Consider the following 20,401-nt stretch of genomic DNA (forward strand, 5'->3'; position numbering starts at 1 on the left):
TTCTAGTCCTTCTCTCTGCTTTCCTCTCTTGAGCCACACATTGGCAGCCATTAATAATGAAATCATACAGTGAGACACAACATCTGTGAGATGAGGTGGGAGAGAGTTCAGGGTCTCTGTGGCGAGAGTTCCCCGAAACAAAAACGAGTATAAAAGCTAGAGTATAATACGGGGACGTGACTCTCTGTCCGCTTGCCGGATGTCACGGAGAATAACTCTATTTAGGTTTTGCAGCGCAGAGTAAGTAGCTTTTATTTTGACACCATCAGGTATACAGGGACTAAACATGAGACACATACAAATGAGCAGCACAGCTTCTGCGCTCATAGTGAATCCAATACAGAGAGAATTCAGAGGACACGGTGTGCTTACATAACGAGCAAATGTAATCTCACACTGGAGTTATATTCACTGATTATGCAAGCAGAACTACTGATTGATGACTCACCCAAAATTCAATTATCAGTCTAAACAGTTTTATCTGGGAATTAGATATTTTTTTTTTTTTTAAAGTACCATGTTAATTAAAGAGACAGAAGGCTATTTCTGGCTGTATCTGTTTTTAAAGCTGGGGTATTTATGAGGATGGTTGCACTTTCTATAAAATGATTAAAACTTTGAAGTCGGGGGTAAGTTCAAAACTAAGAGTTTTACAGCTCTTAATCTGCACATAGCTATTGTGATTGGGGCGCTGTGTTGTGCACGTGATGGATGTTGCGTGGTGTGTGTCTCTGCTTTCCTATGTGAGGGAGAGAGATTTGTACTCACTGGCATGGTCTGGCTGCCGTGGAGGGCGCTGATTGCAGACTGAGCCTCAGTATGTGTGGAGAACTTGACAAAGGCGCAACCTGGAAGAGAGAAGATGCACACACACACACACACACACACAGTAAATATACAGTAAATGTATTCAATCGAGTGAGTTTAAAAGCCTACGGTATATTAATAAAGGATGTGGAATTGTATTTGACACCGCAGAAATCACTGTGCAGCGAGGGGTTCTCATTGCACAGCAGGCTGCCCCACTCCGGGCATTAGGCAGGCAGACAAGCAGGCAGAAGCTGCAGGCTAAAGATTGCACTGATGAAGCAGAAAAGCATGCTATTTAGCACCACATGCCTGTCTGTGCATATTAAATACTGGCTAAACTGGCCCAACTCGTAATGTTTTTAAATAGAAAACCACTCCATTTGAGAACTCTACCCACAACAGGATGTTCTGATCGATATTTGTGAATATGACGAAGTCTGTCCAAAGGCCAGGAACCACAGAACCAACACTCTCAGCTCTAATGTCCATGAGGAATACTGGGAAGAGTAGATAAAGTGAAAGCAAGTTGAAGACAGCTTTTTGTGGGTTCACAAAGTGAGCTGTTGTACATTCATTATTCAATTATTAAACTGAAGTATGGCCCCTTTTTAGAACAGGAAAACTTGATTAAAGCTGTACACTTTAGAAAGACTCCAACTCTCAGTACTATGGCACTAACTGCTTGACTTGAACAAATCTTAATACTTCTTAAAGGTACAGTGTGTAGGATTCGGTGGCATCTAGCGGTTGTGTTACAGATTGCAATCAACTAAGTACCCCTTCGCTCACTCCTCCCTTTCCAAGACTGAAGTAACGTGAGCTGCCGAGTACAAAACTGTGGTAACGCCGTTCGCTTTGCTCAGAGGTCATCCTTACCATAATAACACTACTTTAGGAGCAACGGAAGTCAGACATTGCTCTGCAGCTCATGTTACTGCAGTTTCACAAGCGTGTCGGAGAACTAGTGGCCTACAGGTAGGCTTGCTGCGGTAGTCTGTGCTACCGGTGTTACACGGTGGTCGGGGATACACCGATTACATTACTTGTAATTACTTTTAATAGAAATAAAACCTATTTAGTTAATTTTCACGTATCAGCGCCACGTGATCAATACATAGTCGGACAACAGACGCTACAAACTGAAAGTGAAAGTGTCTGCTCCATACAGAGTCTCAGCACAGAGTAGCAGAGTCAGACTTCACCACACGGGACGAGAGAGTTGACGATGGCGGAGGATTTCATGTCAAAGCGAAAAGCAAAAGCACCTATTTGGCAATATTTCAGATTTAAACACAATACTATAAGGGAACCATAATGTTAATGAGGCAATCGCCGTGCAGAGGACGGAGCGGTCACAGCTGGTGTGCGTGGCGGAGTGGCGCCAGGTGTAAACCTGCGGCCCCGTAGCAAAAGCTCGACTGGAGAGGCCAGACACACAGCCATCCAACGGTAAAGATTAAAGTAAGCGCTCTACATATATTGACGTTATCATTTCTTGTAAAATGTCCAGTGTATTGAGTAACACAGGTGTTGTCACAAGTTTACTAACCGGTGGGAAAATTTCCTCACGTAAACGGTAACGTAAAAACGTGAAAGGCTCTCTCTAGAGCCAGTGTTTAGTTTGTCCGTTCCGGGCTACTGTAGCAACATGGCGGACTCCCTGAAGAGGACCCTCTCATTCTAAGCTAACGAAGACACAACAATTCTTAGTTTCAGGTGATTATACACTAATGAAAACATAGTTATAAATGTTGTATTCCATTTCTGCTAATAGATCCCGAAATGCTACACACTTTAAAACAAACTCATAAACATATTGTCATCCGGTTTCCAGACTAGTATGGTGTCCCTATGTACCCATGCCTAAGTAAACAGGCAAAAATGGAGGTAACAATAGTAACAATATTGTTAATAGTTTGTGTTAAAATATGAATTATACTTTATCCATTCACCGTCTTTATCCAGGTATTTTTCTGGATGCACTGATCCGTCTATTACAAAGCTAACAGATGAACACACATTCTCAATGATACATGTGTGCAGACTATACAGTCCTTGCATGTCTCTGGAATGAGTTTATCAAACTTAGAGGGCAGAGGAAACCCAATCATCTAGACTCTCCACATACATGTGAGGAGTGAACATGGGTCTGTTGCAGTGACGCAGCAGTACTAACTACTGAACCACCATCCCCTCTAATAATTAGACCCTATTTCACCTAATTTCATTTCATTTGAAGTTTCTTTTCTTATTTAATCTTTCATACTTTATTCTTCTTATCATCTCTACTGCTTGACCCAGCCGCCCTGCCATTCTTCCCCTCTTAATGGGCTTACCCCTGTGGACACCAGCCAATCAAGATGCCCATTCAGCTGTCAAACCACTACCCCCTATTGAGATATGGAGAGAAAAGAGCTAGAGCTCGGCATGACCCGTACAAGGACTTTGCTACAGCAGTACAAACTATACGCCAATATAATTATGAACTTAACTCTTAATATGTTTTGCAAGCTGCAGTATGCACTGCCCCTGCTGTTATGAAATAAACTAAACAGGAGTGTTAATATGTAATCGAGACTGTGCAACTTTGCAATAGCTAGAGAGCACAACATATTCTGCTATCAAACTTACAGTAATTATATTGTTGCACATAATTCTGCACAAATAGGATTTTGTGTTGGCCCAGTGCAAAACAGATCTGTTTTTCCAGCAAGCGTTGAGTGTTGGATGTTTTATTTATTTAGGATTTTATCAGAAAATTATAAAGAAAACAAATATCACAAACTAATGCAGACACCCATCAGCAGATAAAGATGAATATGATAGTAGTGTTTTGAGTCTGGCGCTTTGAGTGTTTCAACACGGAGAGTTGACTTAGATAGAGGGACAAAAATTAATGCAACTTCCATTGGTGGAAGTTTACTTAAGTGAAAATACAGAAGTATTAGCATCAAAATATACTTTCAGTCCCAAAAGTACTCATTATGCAGAACTACCCATTTCAGAATAATACAGTATATGGTACTAGATCATACTTATTGATGCCTTCATGTGTAAGTATCACGTTAATGTTGTGGCTAGTAAAGGTGGAGCCAATTACTTTCTATACTGCTGGTAGGGCTGCATAATTAATCAAATATTAATCGCGATCACGATTTGGACTTCCCGCAGTTAAATGAACATGATCGACTGCGATATTGACGTTTAAAATGTGTGCTCATAGTACTAGCTATGCTAGATATAACTCAAAGAAAACTCAGCTGCATATCAAATCAAGTGCTTCCTAAACTAACAGCCAGCCACCAGCGGGTGATCAAGATGTGACACACTGTGACACACTTTCGTGAATGTTGCGTCTGCAGTCCAGAGTAGAAGAGTAATAAACTGTATATTACTGGTTTTAACAGAGAACAGACGAGAAAAATGAAAATGCACTGAATTCAGGTGAAGAAGAACCTTATTATAAGTCTTATTTTGATACAAAGATCTGTTAATTAGCAAAAAATGTAGCACAACGTGGAAGTGAAAGCAGTGCTCTGTTTTTTTAAATCTGAAAGTGCAATAAAAATATTTTGTCCCTAAAATCGATGAATAATCGTGATAAATAATCGTGATCTCAATATTGATCAAAATAATCATCAATCATCAATAATACTTTTGGCCATAATCGTGCAGCTGGATAGCTTAATCTATGATAATGCAACAGGATTTATTTGTGTAATTTGTATGTATTATTTTGTATAAATAGTATGAATCTGCAAAGTAACTAATTCGCCAGAGTCTGACATCAGAACGGCGCCTATAGCAACGGTTTGTTATACATAGCAACGGTCTGCTATAAAGAAATATACCGTACCGTAGAACGCCGTGATTGACCAATCAGAATCGAGTATTCAATAAAGCCGTGTAATAAAGTACAGTATTTGACTCAAATGTAGTAGAGTAGAATTATAAAGTAGCATAAAATGGAAATACTTGAGTAAAGTACCTCCATTCATTCACTTGAGTGAATGTACTTAGTTACTTTCCACCCCTGGTAACCCTCTTTGGCTGCCCCCATCCTCACAGCGGGACACTTGAATCGTTTTGACATCCATCTTTCCCGTCTCCTCCGAACTGCTGCAGAGTCAGAACGCTCTGGCTTCAAACCCCCTTAGAAATAATTCCACAACAATTTCCCTAAGCGCTGACTGGGGAATAGGCTTTAGGGACATGAAAAACCACTAGTCCCTTTGCTCTCTGCTGCATGTCAGAGAGAATTGATGTCTCCAAAAGTTGTTGGCTGTCTTAAAAAGGCCTGCAAGATATCAACACTACAGTTCCCGAGTTACAGTAAAGGCCTGCAGTACATCCATAGGACCAAATGCTTCAGATTAACACTCTGCAAAAAAAAAACAAGACGGTGACAGAATAGAAATCATGGCTTTGAACTGTAGAGGAGTTTCTTTCAGAAACGAGATATATGCTGAGGAAGAGTTTGTGATAGCAAAGTCAGCATTTTAAAATGACTAGCATTTTTTTGAATCATTGCTGCATTTGATGGGATTACAATTACTCATAACATGGGGTGTCTTGTTTGGCTGGTTGCTATGGAGGGCAGAAACTGCTGAAATCAAAAATAAATGAATAAATAAATGACTCGATAAATAAATAAATATGTCATTAAATGTAGAGAAAATAATATTAAAAATAAATGTAGCAATCAATTAATTGATAGAAATGTGACATAAATTGATATTTCTGTTTTAATTAGCTTCTTTATTTATTCATCTTTGTATTAATTCCTTTATTTATTTACTCTTCTGTTTAATTTTCCCTTTTATTTATTTTTGTATTTATTTGTATTAATTTATGATATTTTATTTGTAAATATATGTATTTATTTATGTATTTATGCATTTATTTCTTTAATTATTTCTGCACAATCTCGCTTTGCATTTCACTACTTATTTATTTCCCCAAATATATTAATTTCTGTATTCTTTTCTTTATACATTTCTTTACAAATTTCTTTTTACATTTCTTTATGTATTTTGGATTTTTTATCTTTATCTATCTTTGGATTTTATATGTTTATCTCCAAAACTACCCTGTCTGTCTTCAGACAAAGACAAAACACATTATCCCCTTATAAAATATGACAAGATTTTAAAATACTTACATTTTTGAGGGTCTGCTGCCACAAAAAAATTATAAATTCCCTACAAACTGAACAATAGGAGAGAGTCAAACCAACTAATTATCCACTTAACCTCTCTCATAGTTCCTTAATATGAAAATCAGACATCAATCAAACAGTATTTGACACATCAGGCTTCACGTTTTTGTCACTGCCTGCAGCCGACTAGCACATCAAACATCGCGGCGTAAAAATGTTTGCAATTATGTGCTATTTGACCTATATCTGGTGCATATGTCACATACATTTTACATGACGTAGACGCTCACACAAACTGTCACTTCTCTGTCAGTGACCTAAATAATGCAGACAAGTGTATCATCGCTCCTACCTTTGCTGTTTCCGTCAGGACCTCTTAGGACCGTGCACTCCTCGATGACTCCGTAGGGTTCGAAGAGGCGGTAAACATCCTCCTCGGTCTGTTGTTTGTTCAGCATCCCAACAAACAACTTCCTGTCTTCTGGAACAAAACAACGAGACAAAAGGTTAAATTATAACTTTGACCTCAATTACTAAACCAATTTGAGAACATACAGAAGTGAAACCTCGTCATTGTTGGTGGGACAGGGTTTAATTTAGAAGAAGTCTCTTTTTCCACAGAAGCAAACACAGATATACCTTCAGCGAGCCTTGGTTTATTAAGCGCTGGTTGGGCTTGAGTCGTACAGGGCTCCAGAGTGCGACCATTAATAGGCATAGGCAACCAAAAATCTGTCGAGTGCGACTAAATATTTTCATTGGCCGCACCGGTGCGCCTGACATTTAGCAGGTCTGTCTCTCTGTGTGTGTGTGTATGTGTCAAATCGCACCCTGTACTCTTCCTCGATAAAGATCACAACCATAAAACCAACCAGTAATTCAAAATGAAGACAACTATTGATTGTTTTTTTTTGCCCTGAACGGCCCAGCCCAGACCCGACATCGTCGGTGTAGGTAACCGCTCCCCCACCTGTCTCCTTGGTCCCTGGTAAAATGCCTAATCCTGATCAGAGGCGCCGGATTATTTTCACAATTGGGTTGGACAAAAATTGTCAGTGTGAGAGAGACACTGTACATGTTATAACAAAAGACATCTTTACCGCTTTTTTCTTTTCTACTCCGAACAGCTGATCTGCATCTCTCTTTCTCTGTCACTCGTCCACACACTCGCGACACACACATTACGTCACGCTACTCTTTTACCAACGTAATGTGTAAACATGTGGATACCTGACGGTACCGTAGACAGACTGTTAAACTCACTATCGATGCACCCAGGGGACCCACCCTATTTTTTCCCTTGTGAACGACAAATCAGTGTTGAAATTGGCAGGACAAGACCTAGTTATAACGGGAGGTGCCATTTATTTACATTATGATGCATTCAGGCTCTATTCAGTAAGGATGAGTATTGGGCTAAGGGGATGTTTTCACAGCATTATAAAATAGATACTAGAGAGGAAATTATGACCTGTATAATACATAAACCAGTATGCAAACAGTAATAAAGGAGTGGATGTTGAAGTAAATGGGATTTATTGTTTTACTTTTGTTTTTTATCGTGGTATCGAATTGGTATCGAGAACCATGGAATTTCACTGGTATTGACTACTAAACTTCTGGTATTGTGACATCCCTAGTGTAGGCCTATGGGAACTGACAAAACACTTAAAATGTATTACTGCGGCGCCAAAAAGGAGCGGTGAAATGTTTTTGGGTGCACCTAAATGAAAAAGTTGGGCGCACCAGTGCAACCGCTGCAAAAAGTTAGTCTGGAGCCCTGTCGTATTCTATTATCTCTTCTCCAAGACTGATCATTTTAATCTCTAGTATAACTGGGTTTAGTCCCATATGAGCACATATACTGTAGCTGCTGGGGGTAAGTGAGTGGTCAGGGGCTGGGGGGGGAAGAGCAATGTGAAGACTAATGAAGAGGTTTCACCCACACACACACACACACACACACACACACACACACACACACACACACACACACACAGAGACCCAAGACAATGAGAAAGTCTTTGGTCCTTTAAAAGCACCAGGGGCTTCAGGCAGCTCCAACCTCCTAAACACCACACTGTACAGGCTGGAAACTCTCTCTCTCTTTTAACCACTCTCCCACTTGGTCTCTCTCTCTTTCCTCTCTATTCATCTCTCTCTCTCTCTCCCCCCTCTCTCTTTTCTGCTTTTCTTTTTCTCCCGCTGATTCTACATTTTTCAACCTCATTCTTTTTCAACTGCCTCCCTCCCTTCCTCTCTTTATCTCTCTCTTACTCTACTAATTGCTGCTGATCCAGTGTTTTTTGTGTAGCCAGAGAAATATTTCAGTATGCTCTCCAGTGAACAATGGCGTGTCTCTCCTGCGAGCAACGAAGGCTGGGAGACATGCCATGAATAACGCTGACTTTTCAATAGATAGCCTGTATGCTATTGAGTCCTGTTAAATGCTTTGGGATCTGATCTTTACCTTGACCTGACACACTGTGTTTACTGATGTACTCTGGCCTTGTATGATTAATGCTACAGTGCAGCAAGTCTCTGCTGGCATCAGAGGCACTAAAACCTTCCCTTTATACAGATTGTTTCTCCAACTCTGACCCGTGAAGTCGCAGTGGAGAGACTGAGTGAGAGACAGGACTAGAGAGCGGTATAAATCGCTGCCAGAGGTATTGCAGAATCAGGGTGACCTGTGATGACGACTGAGTGTGTCGTGTTGTAGTCGTTCCCTGACCCAGACACAAGCCGATAACCACATTCATGCAATGGGCACGGCAGGGAGTGCGCGCGGACGCGGTCGCGCAGCTAGGGTTTCGGCACTCGGCAACGCCACTGATGCACCTTTAAAATAATCACCCGTGTCAGAGTGTTGTCTAGGGAGGGGCGTCCCTGGTGCTGGCTCCTTATTGCAAGTGGCAGGATCAGAGGCTATGTATCAAAACGGAAGTGATGCAATGTGACATCTGTCAGGGTGGATTGGAGAGCATTTATCTGCAAAAAAAAAGGAAAGCCCTGAACTGGAAAATGAAAGGCCAAGATGGTCCTTGCTTTTGCTGGAGGGAGAATATAAATTCTGAGGAGAGATGAGTCAAGGAGAGGTGGGGGGGGGGGCGGGCTGGACTGCACAAATTTCCCTGAACGCCGCCAGACCACATCTCATACACGCTCCTGTACACAGCTGGAGAGCCACACACCGCACACAGGAGTTGTTCCGATACCAATACCAGTATCAGAAATGCGTCCGATTCTGCCCAAAATTCGGTATCGGGTATTGGCAAGTTTGCTAGTCCAGTGGTTCCCTAAATCCTTTCTGCAGGGCCTCGCTTTTGTTGATAAAAAAATGTTTTCAAGCCCCCCCTCAGGCCAGTGCAGATTCATGCATCATTAATATTTTGCCTTGCTTACCACATCCATACATGGTCAGTAGTAAACAGCTGTTAATAATAATAATAATGATAATAATAATAACTACATATACAATAAATCTTTTTTATCACGCTGGTATCGGATCGTTACTCGGTATCGGGAACGAAAAAATGGTATTGGAACATCTCTACATGCAACAACAGTCGCCCTTTGCGTTCCCCCTGCCGTTACTTTGGCTGTAACTCCTTTCTTCAAGTAGATGATGGGGATCTGACAAGTTTTGAATTAATGCATGACCCTATCAATTTCCTATGAGCTGCACTCTGACGATCACGCTCTGAACAGCTCACATGTGGCGCGTCTTAAAATACGACACGTCATCCATCCTTCATCTGAAAGATTGCTAACTGGCAACGTCACCTCCAGCTGAATGGAACAATATTTATAAGACTTCAAGTATAACGGGATTATTGACCACTATATATCACGTCCCTGTGTGTAATACTGGTTCACAGTGAGCTACACAAAAGCCTTACGCACTGGAGTCATGTTCAGTCTCCTGGCTTTTTGCATCACAATTTGAAAGAGATACTAATCCGAGCACACGTAAGAAAGATGTGCCTTTATATTAATTTTATATTTACAACAGTAGCATTTAGTAGGAGCTCATCATCTGTGGCTGAGAGAGACACGGAGTGCATGTTCTGCGAAGTGAGCGTGCTTTGAAAACAAGCTAACAACGCATGAAAACAGATCATCTAGGAGATCTGTTCCACCGTCTAGGATTCTGCTGTGGCTGCTCTGAACTAAAACGCTACCTTGGGAATTCAGGTGTTGTGTTCATCGCCAATAGAAACATTATCTCATTTATCTACAACACTGCAGCACAGGCAGTGTGCAAACAGACACAAAGAGAGTGCAAAACACAGGCAGTCATTTACACATATCTGAAGGGGGGAGGAGAGGAGGGAAGAAAAGGAGCAAAAGAGGGAGAGAAAAAAAATGATATGCACAAACTAGGATACCCTCTCACACCCTGACACAAAGGATTACAGATGACAGATCCCCCACCATGACCACACACACACACAACGAGATGCATGTCCCACTGTAAACTACCACGTAACTACAACATATTGACCTTTTCTTCAGGACAGCTATTCTTTAGACTGACATAGAGTTGTTCCGATACCGATACCAGTATCGTAAATGAGTCACATACTGCCCAAAATTCGAGATTGGGTATTGGCGAGTAAAGAAAATCAACTTGTTTAACCAGAAATCAGTTCTTCTTCGCTGCTCCAAAACCTTCACTGTGCTGTCGCCCTGGATGTGTCATGGCTGCCACTGGCAACTACTGTTTTAGAGCAGCGAAGAAGAACTGATTGCAGGTAGTTTGTCACGTAACGATTGCAAACAACAACAGTGCGGTGCTATTGGAGAGTATAACGGTAATCAGAGTGAGGAAAATGTCAGCCATTTGGCAATATCCAACGAGTAAAATGGCAATATGTACAGTATGTAAGGCTTCTGTTTCTAGAGGTGGCAGTACCCTGGTAGGGTGTGTGAATATTGCACCCTGCAGGACCAATTAGCACCCAGGCTGTTCACTGAGGAGACGGCTAACAGAATACAGAACTGATATTTATTCCTAGCTTCATTTATTTATGTTCTTTGACAAACTAAATAATAAAAGAAAGTTCTATTGCATTCATTCTCTGTATGTATTTGTTCATGTTTTACAAACCTGAGCCAGGCCATACAACAAAGATAGTAATCATATTACATTTATACATAGTCAGTAGTAAACAGCTGTTAAATGATATTATTACATGGCTGTGTTGAATACTCGATTCTGATTGGTCAATCACGGCGGTCTGTAATTTCTGTACTACAGACTGTCGCTATGTATAACAGACCGTTGCTATGGGCGCAGTTCTGATGTCGGACTCTGGCGGACTGTTTCTGTGTCAAAATATTGATTTCTTCAGTAAGTAGCCGTGTAATAAGCGGGATAATGTACAGCTAGCGGGTCATTTTTGTGAAAGAATCCCCTTCAGGGCGGTGACAGACCCCTCTGCGCATTCAGCATCGCCCTGTCGGGATTCTTTCACAACAATGACCGCCTCGCTGTACATTATCCCTTACATAATAACTACAGTATATACTGTATATCTTTTATCACACTGGTATTGGATCAATATTCGGTATTGGCCGATTGCACAAGTTCAGGTAACGGAATCAGTATCGGAACATCTCTATCATGACATATGTTTAATGGAGTTTTGGCCCCTTTGTTGCAAGGACGTCAACCTCCGATAGAGGTTACAGTAGACATTGACCCCTTAACTGGTTGAAGAGATCTCCTCACTCAGAGAACTACAGCTACATATGTGATCCTGCGTTATGTGCAGATAACATCAAACAACTTGACTCAATTTCAGCTCTTCCTACTGCCTAATATAAGATGGTTTACTCACAGGGCAGGGATGCTACTTGGAGCTGGACCATGAAGACAAAATCAACTGTGTTTTAACATAATTAAGAGGAAGTCATGAAAAGAACGTTTCTGATTGAATCATGTTTTTAGCTCAGTGAATTGAACTGTCAGTCACACGCAACCCTGAAGCATTCTGTAAAGCTGAGAGGTTAAAACATGATTAGCAGCAAACGCTGTTTTGGATGGCTCTTTCTCTCTTTCGCAGCCTTCAGAAAAAAACGGCTGAGTCATCTCTCTGTTCCAGCTACTCACCTGTGGTAAATGGCTGCTACTGTATAGATGAATACAAAATAAGACAAGAAATTATGAGTTGTTTTTTTTCTTGCTTACATTGTAACAGGGCCTAGTGAGCATGAATAGCATCCTAAATTAGAGCGCTATAGTGTTAACAGTGAAATGTCATTGCCTAAACAATTCAGGGGTCTAATAACCACCAGCAACTTAACTGTGAAAACGGTGCAGCATGCTGGCATTAAGATGCATTTACAGCTCACTGTGGCAGGGTACTGTATGCAACTTCATTGTGACACACAGCCGCTATCCTGGAATTCACCCCCCATCATGTTTAATTTACTCTGAGTTACTAAACAGATGCTTGTTTGGAATAAATGCATTGGAAATTAAACTCTGGAATAATGAAATGGCAGTGTGCAGCCTGGTTATACATACTGAAGATTACTGCGTCCATTTGGACCCTTTTCTAATCAATAGAAGCTTTTCAGTATGAGTGCATTGGCCTTGTGTGAAGCCTGTGCAAAAGCAACTTATATCAGTAATATTTCACATCTTAATGCTGTAGTCTGACCATTACAGCACGCGCATGACAAACAATACAACTGTAATTCCCTCCCTGTAAATGTGCTCTGCACAATACCTTCTTCTGTTACATAATGTTTATTTCCGCAAGGAGTTTGAAGGATCTCCTGTCCACACAGCATACACAGCATATACTTTCTGCTGCACAGTCCGGGAGACTTATTACTGTATGCTCCATGATTACGCTGCAGACTGCTGAGGGATTTTGACAGTGAAATGAGACTTATTGAATAGCAATGGGGCCGAGCTGGAGTTTTTGGAGCAACAAGAGAGAGAAAGAAAAGGAGAGAGCTAGGAGGAAGCAGATGTAGAGGAGGAATGAGAGAGAGAGAGAGAGAGAGAGAGAGGAGGAGAGACTGTAAGTTGACGTGCATACAGTCCTGCAGTCCTTGATAAGCCAGGATGGATGAAAGAGGTGCACCATTGGAGTTGGTAAATCATTGTCAGGGGTGGGGAGGGTGAGGCAAGGGAAGGGTGGGAGGAGACTGAGCGAGGGGGAGGGATGGGAATGGGGTGATGCGGGGGAAGGAAAATGCCTTAGGTGCTCTCTGGTTTTCAAATTCCCCTTCTCTGTCTGTCTCTTTCTCAATCGTTGCAACAGCAAGGGAGTAGAAGGCGGGAGAGAGATATTGTGACAGAGAGGGAGAGAGGGTGCGATAGAGAAAAAGCACTTGTCAGAAGGATGGGGAGGTTGCTATGACAACTACTTATACAGCGGGCTGTCAGTCATGTTTCATTGGAGTTTGGAGAGGAGGAGGCGAGGAATGAAGGGAGGAGAGGAGTTAGGGAAGGAGGGGTTGGAGAAGGGTCATTTCTCCATCTGTCTGCTGAGCCGGAGTGTAAATTTGACTGTCAGGCTCGGAGATAAGGACAAATTATGAACAATATTAGCAGGCCGATAAAAGGGAACAATAATGAATGGATAAATATATTAAAACCAAATGAGATAGCATCCAGGCAGAAACAGGGGCCCTGAGAAGCCATCCAGGTTTTTCTCATTTGGCGGGGAAGATAAGAGCTGCAGAGAGGCTGCGAGGAGGGGAAGGATCCAGCGTATTAGAGCTAGCTACTGTAGCGTACTTCCTTGTCAAAGGAAAGGAAGAAAGAATCGAAATCACTTTGTAGCCGGAATACCAAACGTTGTGGCTTCCTCTCCCTCCTTCACGAGCCTATTATACTTCTCCAATGAGCAGGATGCCACACAATAACAGTGTCAGCATGTGCTCAAGCATAAAAAACACAGACAGAATGGAATTAAATTAATTAACCCTAAGAGATCACAGTGCTTAGCCAGTGGAATTTAATCCAATTTATTACATATAGGGATCTAACTAGGGTTGTGTTTGCATTAATGAGATGTGTGTGTGCATGCACAGTTGTGTACGTTTGCCCTTTTGTGTATAGGTGTGCTAAGGGCGTCCTTTGCATCCTGCGTACAGTAAGGGATCAGTGGTAGAAGTAGGAGAGGGAGGGAGTCTGACGTTTGGCACAGCCTCAGGGTGAGAAAACCCCGCCAAATTAACTCCTGAATAATGAGCCTTTTATGTGCTGCGTTATAGAGAGGACGGCCGTGTAGTTTGTCATAACGCTGGAGCCACTTCAGACGGAGTTAGTAGGTTCCACCAGCACACCTTCGACTGAGGAAGAAATGTGGGTTGATGGAATAATTTGTTTACCAATTTCTAAAGTAAATTAGCGCTCCTGTGTGTATGCGTTTGTATTTGCAGCTGTCTTTTGAAGTTTGCATGCTAACGCACAGAGTTGACAGCACAAACCGTATAAGGCCTACCATGCACCGGCCCTAATGAGGAAGCTTATTAGTGCTGTTTCCCTCACAGCTTCGGAGATGTTGCTTGGAAACAGCAGCACAAAGAAAACAATACTGTAGTTCTACACCAAAACGCCATCAGCAATTTCAACACCAAAGCAACGCAATATGGACTTCTATAGAAACAAATATGAATGCAAAGAGAATTACAGAGACTGAACCGACATTTAATCATATATGAATGTTAAACATACTATATTTCATTGTGATGCCTGCCAAGGTTGCCCGTAAAGTCAACAGCCATGTTCTGCAGTCTATAATTCCATTTAGTCATGTTCCCTTTAACCCTCCGAGACCCACAATAGACCGGTTATTGTCTTTTTTAAAGCGGTACAGGGGGTCTCAAGGGGGAGAGAGCAGGTCAGCAGTAGATGTCACATAGAAGTGGTGTACATCATCTGAAAGCTGGGAACCGGAAGATTAATTTGAGATGCAGCTCAGCACTGTGTGTCAAATTGTTCTAGTCATTAGTCAGAAATAAACATGAAATAAATTGTGAATGTGTATAAGGGCTAAGAACATTATGATAGAAGTATATGATGGCCATTCCCATGCTCTATTATGTCTCATAAGTTGTTGTAGCAATTCTTTGGGTTGATACCATTTGTTACACAGATTTGGAGCTAAATTTAACCATTTTTTTACCACTCGAGAGTTGATAAAAATGATCAATAATCCCTCCAAAATACCACATTAAGACACCAAGACCTTGAGGAATACCATAGAAAAATCCATGCTGTGATTTGGTATCAAAAACTTTTGAGATTTCTGCAAGAATTGCATTTTTCGGCGATTGGATGAGGAGCACTTTTTTTGTGGAAACTGCTCAGCAACCCCCTTATTGTCAATCTAGATAGGAAAGCCATCCATCCTCTGAATGCTCTAGGTCTCTAGTTTGTGGCTGTAAGGTTTCATGAGGCTGTGATTATCCTACAGGTCACAATAGGTAATTTTATACAGTGAGGTCAAGTTTCAAAAAACGGTCTCAATACAATGAAATGGTTACTATGGGGACTAACATTATCACACATGGATACAGTTGGGCTCATTGGATCCACAAGAGTCTCATCTTTACAGTGATAGACCATTTTTGTAATTTCAAGATTGTTTAGGGACCCCAGTATGCAGAAATATTCAAATACATCATTTTTAGAATAGGGGAAAATAACACTCAATACTCAAAAAACTGCATGTGATTATCATAAAGTAGGCAGGTCTGTAAAGGCAAGACCTGTGAGTACCAATTGAACCCATTTTTATTCACATATCTTGAGGTCAGAAGTCAAGGGACTTTGGAGAGTTATTCATTTTCCTTCCCAACAAGCTAGTATGACATGGCTGGTACCAATATATTCCTTAGGTTTTTCTAGATTCATATATCTGTACCTTCACTCTAGCTCTGAAACTGAACCTGCTACAGCCTCTGAAAGACAGTGAAGTTGGGTCTCCGAGGGTTAACAAAAGCTACAGGGACCTGCTTCTTTTACCTCCAGCAGCACCTATGCTGACACCCGGCTTGATTTCATGTCATAGTTTCATCATTTTGGTGTCAAGGCTGCTCATTGGCAGCTTGGCCGCGACTCATAAAAGCCATCAGTAAAAATGCCATAGAGCGCTGCGTGCAGGGCCTTGATAGCCATGCTGCAGAAACAGCACATCCTTCACTAAGCACCCCTCTGGGATGGATTAGGCTTCACTGCTTTCACATACGTGTAAGTAAGCACACATAAGCACACTGACACAAGGTTGCTAAAATACGCATAAACACTGTCAACATGCGGGCACACTCGCATACAGGCTGTCACAGGAACGGAACAGCTTGCAAACACAAGTATCAACAGGCACACATACGTATAGAGAACATGATGTGCTGCATACATACAAATATACGGTATCAAGGGGCGTCGAAGGCACAAACAAACATCACTGCAGTGGGAGGTTGCGGTTGGTAACTGTTGCATCACAAGCCCTATAGCGTATTAGTCAGGCCAGAGAGCTCGAGATCAAACTATAATGTGTTACTGAACAGGAGCCTCACGGGAAGATAGCTTCTGCATTCCAACCGTACACATTTCCTCCACGCACGCCAACCGAGTCGATTCCATCTCAGAGGGGATTTGGAGACCAGTGATCATGAATTCTCTCTGTGCCGCTGGCAGAAAGGATGATGGATATTGTATATGACACCTAAAAAGACTCACCCACACATCTGTACGCGCACACACGTTCGTACGTACATATAAAAACACAAAATGCGCATAAAGCACACACAGAGGACTTCCTGTGTGTCACTCAATATTCTCCAAAGAGCTTCACCGATTTGATGCATCAGTGCAATCTAATGGCTGCTCTGTTCTACGCTGCTGGCTGGGGGATTTCAGCTGCATCTCGGCCCTGCTGGAAGCCTTGAACATACAATTACAGTCTTCTGACTTCCCTAAATGCTCCATGTAAAACCTTTGAGGTGTGTGAGTATCAGCCACGCCGGATTCACTTAAGAAGATGGGGGGCCATGTAAGAAAATGCGCAGTAAAATGTCACAAGAAATGTTACAATGTCACCTCACTAATGGTCAAAACTATAAACCATCACAAAAAATGTGATTACCAACATAAACAACCATGTTCTGAACAGACACATTACAAATTAACACTAACAACAAGTTTGCATTTTGGAATATAAAACAGCAAACTTAACACAATTCTCAGTCCAGCACTGCATGATGGGAAATGTGGGCCGTCGCTACACACATGTTAGCCTATCTAGAGCGGTGCTGTACATCCAGCAACAAGCATCCAGTGAGCGTACCCCTTGGAGAGTGCAGCGTCACTCAGTCCTGACAAAAAAAAAAAAAACGCTTGCTGTTTGCGGAATATGCAAAGGCCAGATAAAATACAACGGCAACACGACCTTCTTTCCACGCACCTACTGAGACGCCATGGGGTTGCTAACACCGAAACGCCCAGGTAACTCTTGCACTATTTGCCATTAATCGTTGTGTTTACTTGTTTATATCCATAATCAATTTATCCCTGATTCCCTTACAAGAAATACAAGCACTGTCCAGTATCCAGGTATTCATTTCACAGTCTCACTTATTGAATTTTTGGATCGCTCTAGATGAGTCAATTATCGTCCTTGAATCGTATCGGAACCATGGAAAGCGATACGTATCGTATCGTTGTAAAACCGTATCGTTACACCCCTACTTGAAGCGTAAATAAATGCTGCTGTTCAGTTAGCGGATACGTGAGACACAGCGGAGACGGAGCCGTGCACAGAGTCGTCAGCTGCTGCACAGATTAAAATGAGAGCGTATCTGTAGAGTAAAAAACACTTCTGACACCCTCTAATCTTGACATGCACGGACTGGACGGGAATGATTGAAACGTCTTTTTACTGCGTTGCAATAAAGGGGCATTTGCGGGGATACGGCGATTTGCGACTTAAAAAGAACGTGGGACAGAGCCGTAAAGTAAGGGGCCAATGGCCTCTTGGCCCCACTACTTCCGGCGCCCATGGTGAGTATAACTGTTGGCGTTGGTGTGCTCCTTTCTCTCTCTCTGTCTGTACAGTTTCAGTCAGCTCGAAGCCCAGACGTCAGCTCCCCCCCCTCCCACCACCCTCAGGACAGAACAGAGAAGAATAGAAGGAGAAATTGCTTAAAATATTTTATCTCCACCATATACGTCTCAGCAAATTTACACTCAATATGATAACAAATGTGAAATATTACTCACAGCCTTGTGTCAAATTCAGTGTATTACGGCTGCGGTCATAAATCCTGAAACTGCTGTGCAACGTGTATACGTAGCTACTGTATATAAACATTTACAATATGGCAGCGCTATTTATATTGTCTCCCTTCATAATGCCATCTGAAGGGCACTTTGGCATCCGTTATGATATGGATTTTCTCTCCCCCATTTTCCTCTATCCCATTTATTGCCATTCTTCTTCCCCGTCCAGATTGTGTTTCTATACAGTAGAATGGGCCTTTTACCTTTGGCAGTATTTAACACAGCGCTAGCCTGTTTCTTAATTATTTTCTCATCGCTCCACTGACACTGATTCATGAGGGTAATGTTGGACACACCCCCTCGGCCAGCCCCCTCAACCAACCCCCACCTCCCTTCTCCTACACGGCACGGTTTCTCTCCTTCCTTCCTCTTCCTTACAGTAGAGTTGCTCTTTCTTGAATCATCTCTCTGACATATTTTTTCCTCTCTTTTTGTCTGGTCGCCCATGTTTGTCCCTGTCCTTCTGCCTCACCATCGCCACCTCTCTCCTCTTTCTCTCATATTACCTTGTGATTATCTTGGATGGCTAATGAGTTACCTTCATGGTAACTCATTAGCCTTCATGGTTGCTCTCAAGTAATTACCTTTTTTTTCTCATTTGGAAGGACAAAATTGACTACAGCAAGAGACAACAAACTTCATTACACACTGAGCTAACCTGAGCCCCATGTGATATCCTGCCCCCCTGATCTTATTGTGTTAAATATAGAGTACAATACCAATATCCTCTCACCTCCTCACCTCTGCAATATCAGAAAATATAAACCCACGCTGGAACAAAAACCTCTATCTGAGAAAAGACAATAGAAAGAGTTAAAGATACAGTAGAGGCTGGTCCATAGAGGCAGAGGAGGTTGCTCCTCCTCTAATGTTTTGAGAGACAAGAGAGAGATCAGAATATAAAAGAGTAATTGGTTGAAATGGATAATTACCAAATCTCAGTGTCATTTATATAATATTTTTTTCTCTCTTCTTTGGAAAAAATCCATTATTTAAATTTGAATTAAAATGCGTCAACAGCGACACCTGCAGGGCAGGAAAGGGAGGACGGGCTGGTGCTGTCCTCCCTTGAGGCGGGACCTCTTCTATCAATTCAATGGATTTAACTTTTTTCATGCTCATCTGTGATTGGCCAAAACACGCAAAATGACGCTTCAATGGCGGACATCCACCCTTGGCTCATTACCAATCAACAACCAGCAGAATACATGATTGACATCGCGTCGGTTCAATGATGATTTCCAAATGTCATCTTCAATCTCTACCACTGTATGGTACGTGATGAACTGGCAGTAAAGTATCATACAGCAGCGTATTAGGAAATAAATTATAACGTACAAATCGTGAACTACTTTTAAAAACATAACAAATCAAATCCTATTTATTTATCGGTGGAAAGCTACTTGTGTTAGCTAACGCAAAAGTTAGCTTGTTTTAGCAGCCCTGACGTACTCGGGCAGCAGTCTGTCGCCCATACCGGGATCCAGTTCCGGAGTGGAACAGCACGTCGGGTCGCTGCACGCTACCGTAGTCCCGCTGTGGGTCAGCCTGGACAGCTGAGCGAGGGCCAAGGCTGCCTGGAGCGCACGGCAGGAGTCGGACCCCGCATGGGGAGTGGATGGAGAGAGCTCCGCTTGGAGTTCGCTGCTCGGGCCTTGCCGTCAGCTGTCCGTGCTGGACCCACAGCAGCGCTACGGCCTGACGTGCTGCTGCACCCCGGGCAGCAGTTTACAGACAGGCTTCTAGTGACACATTACGGATCCATTACACTCATTTTCATCCTGAGGCTGCAGTGATTGTTTTTAATAAATCTTATAAGCCATTGTTTTACTGTTTAATTTTTCATTTTACATAAGAAAGTTTAGATAAGTAGCTAACTAGTGCAGTAATAATAATAATAATAATATTGATAATAATTTATACAACACGTGTCAAATTTATGCGCAAAATTCTTTCCAGATTTAAAGATTTACAGATTAAAAAATCAAAATCCCATGTAGGTATATTCCCCCCTATATGACATATAAACATTAGGAACATAAGAGCCCATATATAAAGCAGCATTGAGCCCATACATAACAGTGCGGTGCAAGTGCAAAATAAGAGAAATAACTAAATAAAAT

At 41.9% G+C, this 20,401-nt stretch overlaps 1 protein-coding gene across 15 annotated transcripts in view; it reads right to left on the minus strand.

Moving 5' to 3' along the window:
- The window catches only part of celf5a (cugbp, Elav-like family member 5a), a 253,865-nt gene that overhangs the window by 41,658 nt on the left and 191,806 nt on the right, over positions 1 to 20,401 (minus strand). For 12 of the 15 annotated variants that reach the window (XM_037769148.1, XM_037769147.1, XM_037769142.1 and 9 more), the window contains exons 4-5: positions 6,321 to 6,449; positions 769 to 848 (exon numbers count right to left, since the gene is read on the minus strand). In XM_037769148.1, coding sequence (XP_037625076.1) covers positions 769 to 848; positions 6,321 to 6,449 — 209 coding nt within the window. The remainder of the gene's footprint in view (positions 1 to 768; positions 849 to 6,320; positions 6,450 to 20,401) is intronic. The other 3 variants (XM_037769149.1, XM_037769138.1, XM_037769151.1) reach the window with 1 other exon arrangement.

The sequence above is a fragment of the Sebastes umbrosus genome, chromosome 5 (genome assembly GCF_015220745.1).
Source record: "Sebastes umbrosus isolate fSebUmb1 chromosome 5, fSebUmb1.pri, whole genome shotgun sequence".
NCBI classification, from domain to species: domain Eukaryota; kingdom Metazoa; phylum Chordata; class Actinopteri; order Perciformes; family Sebastidae; genus Sebastes; species Sebastes umbrosus.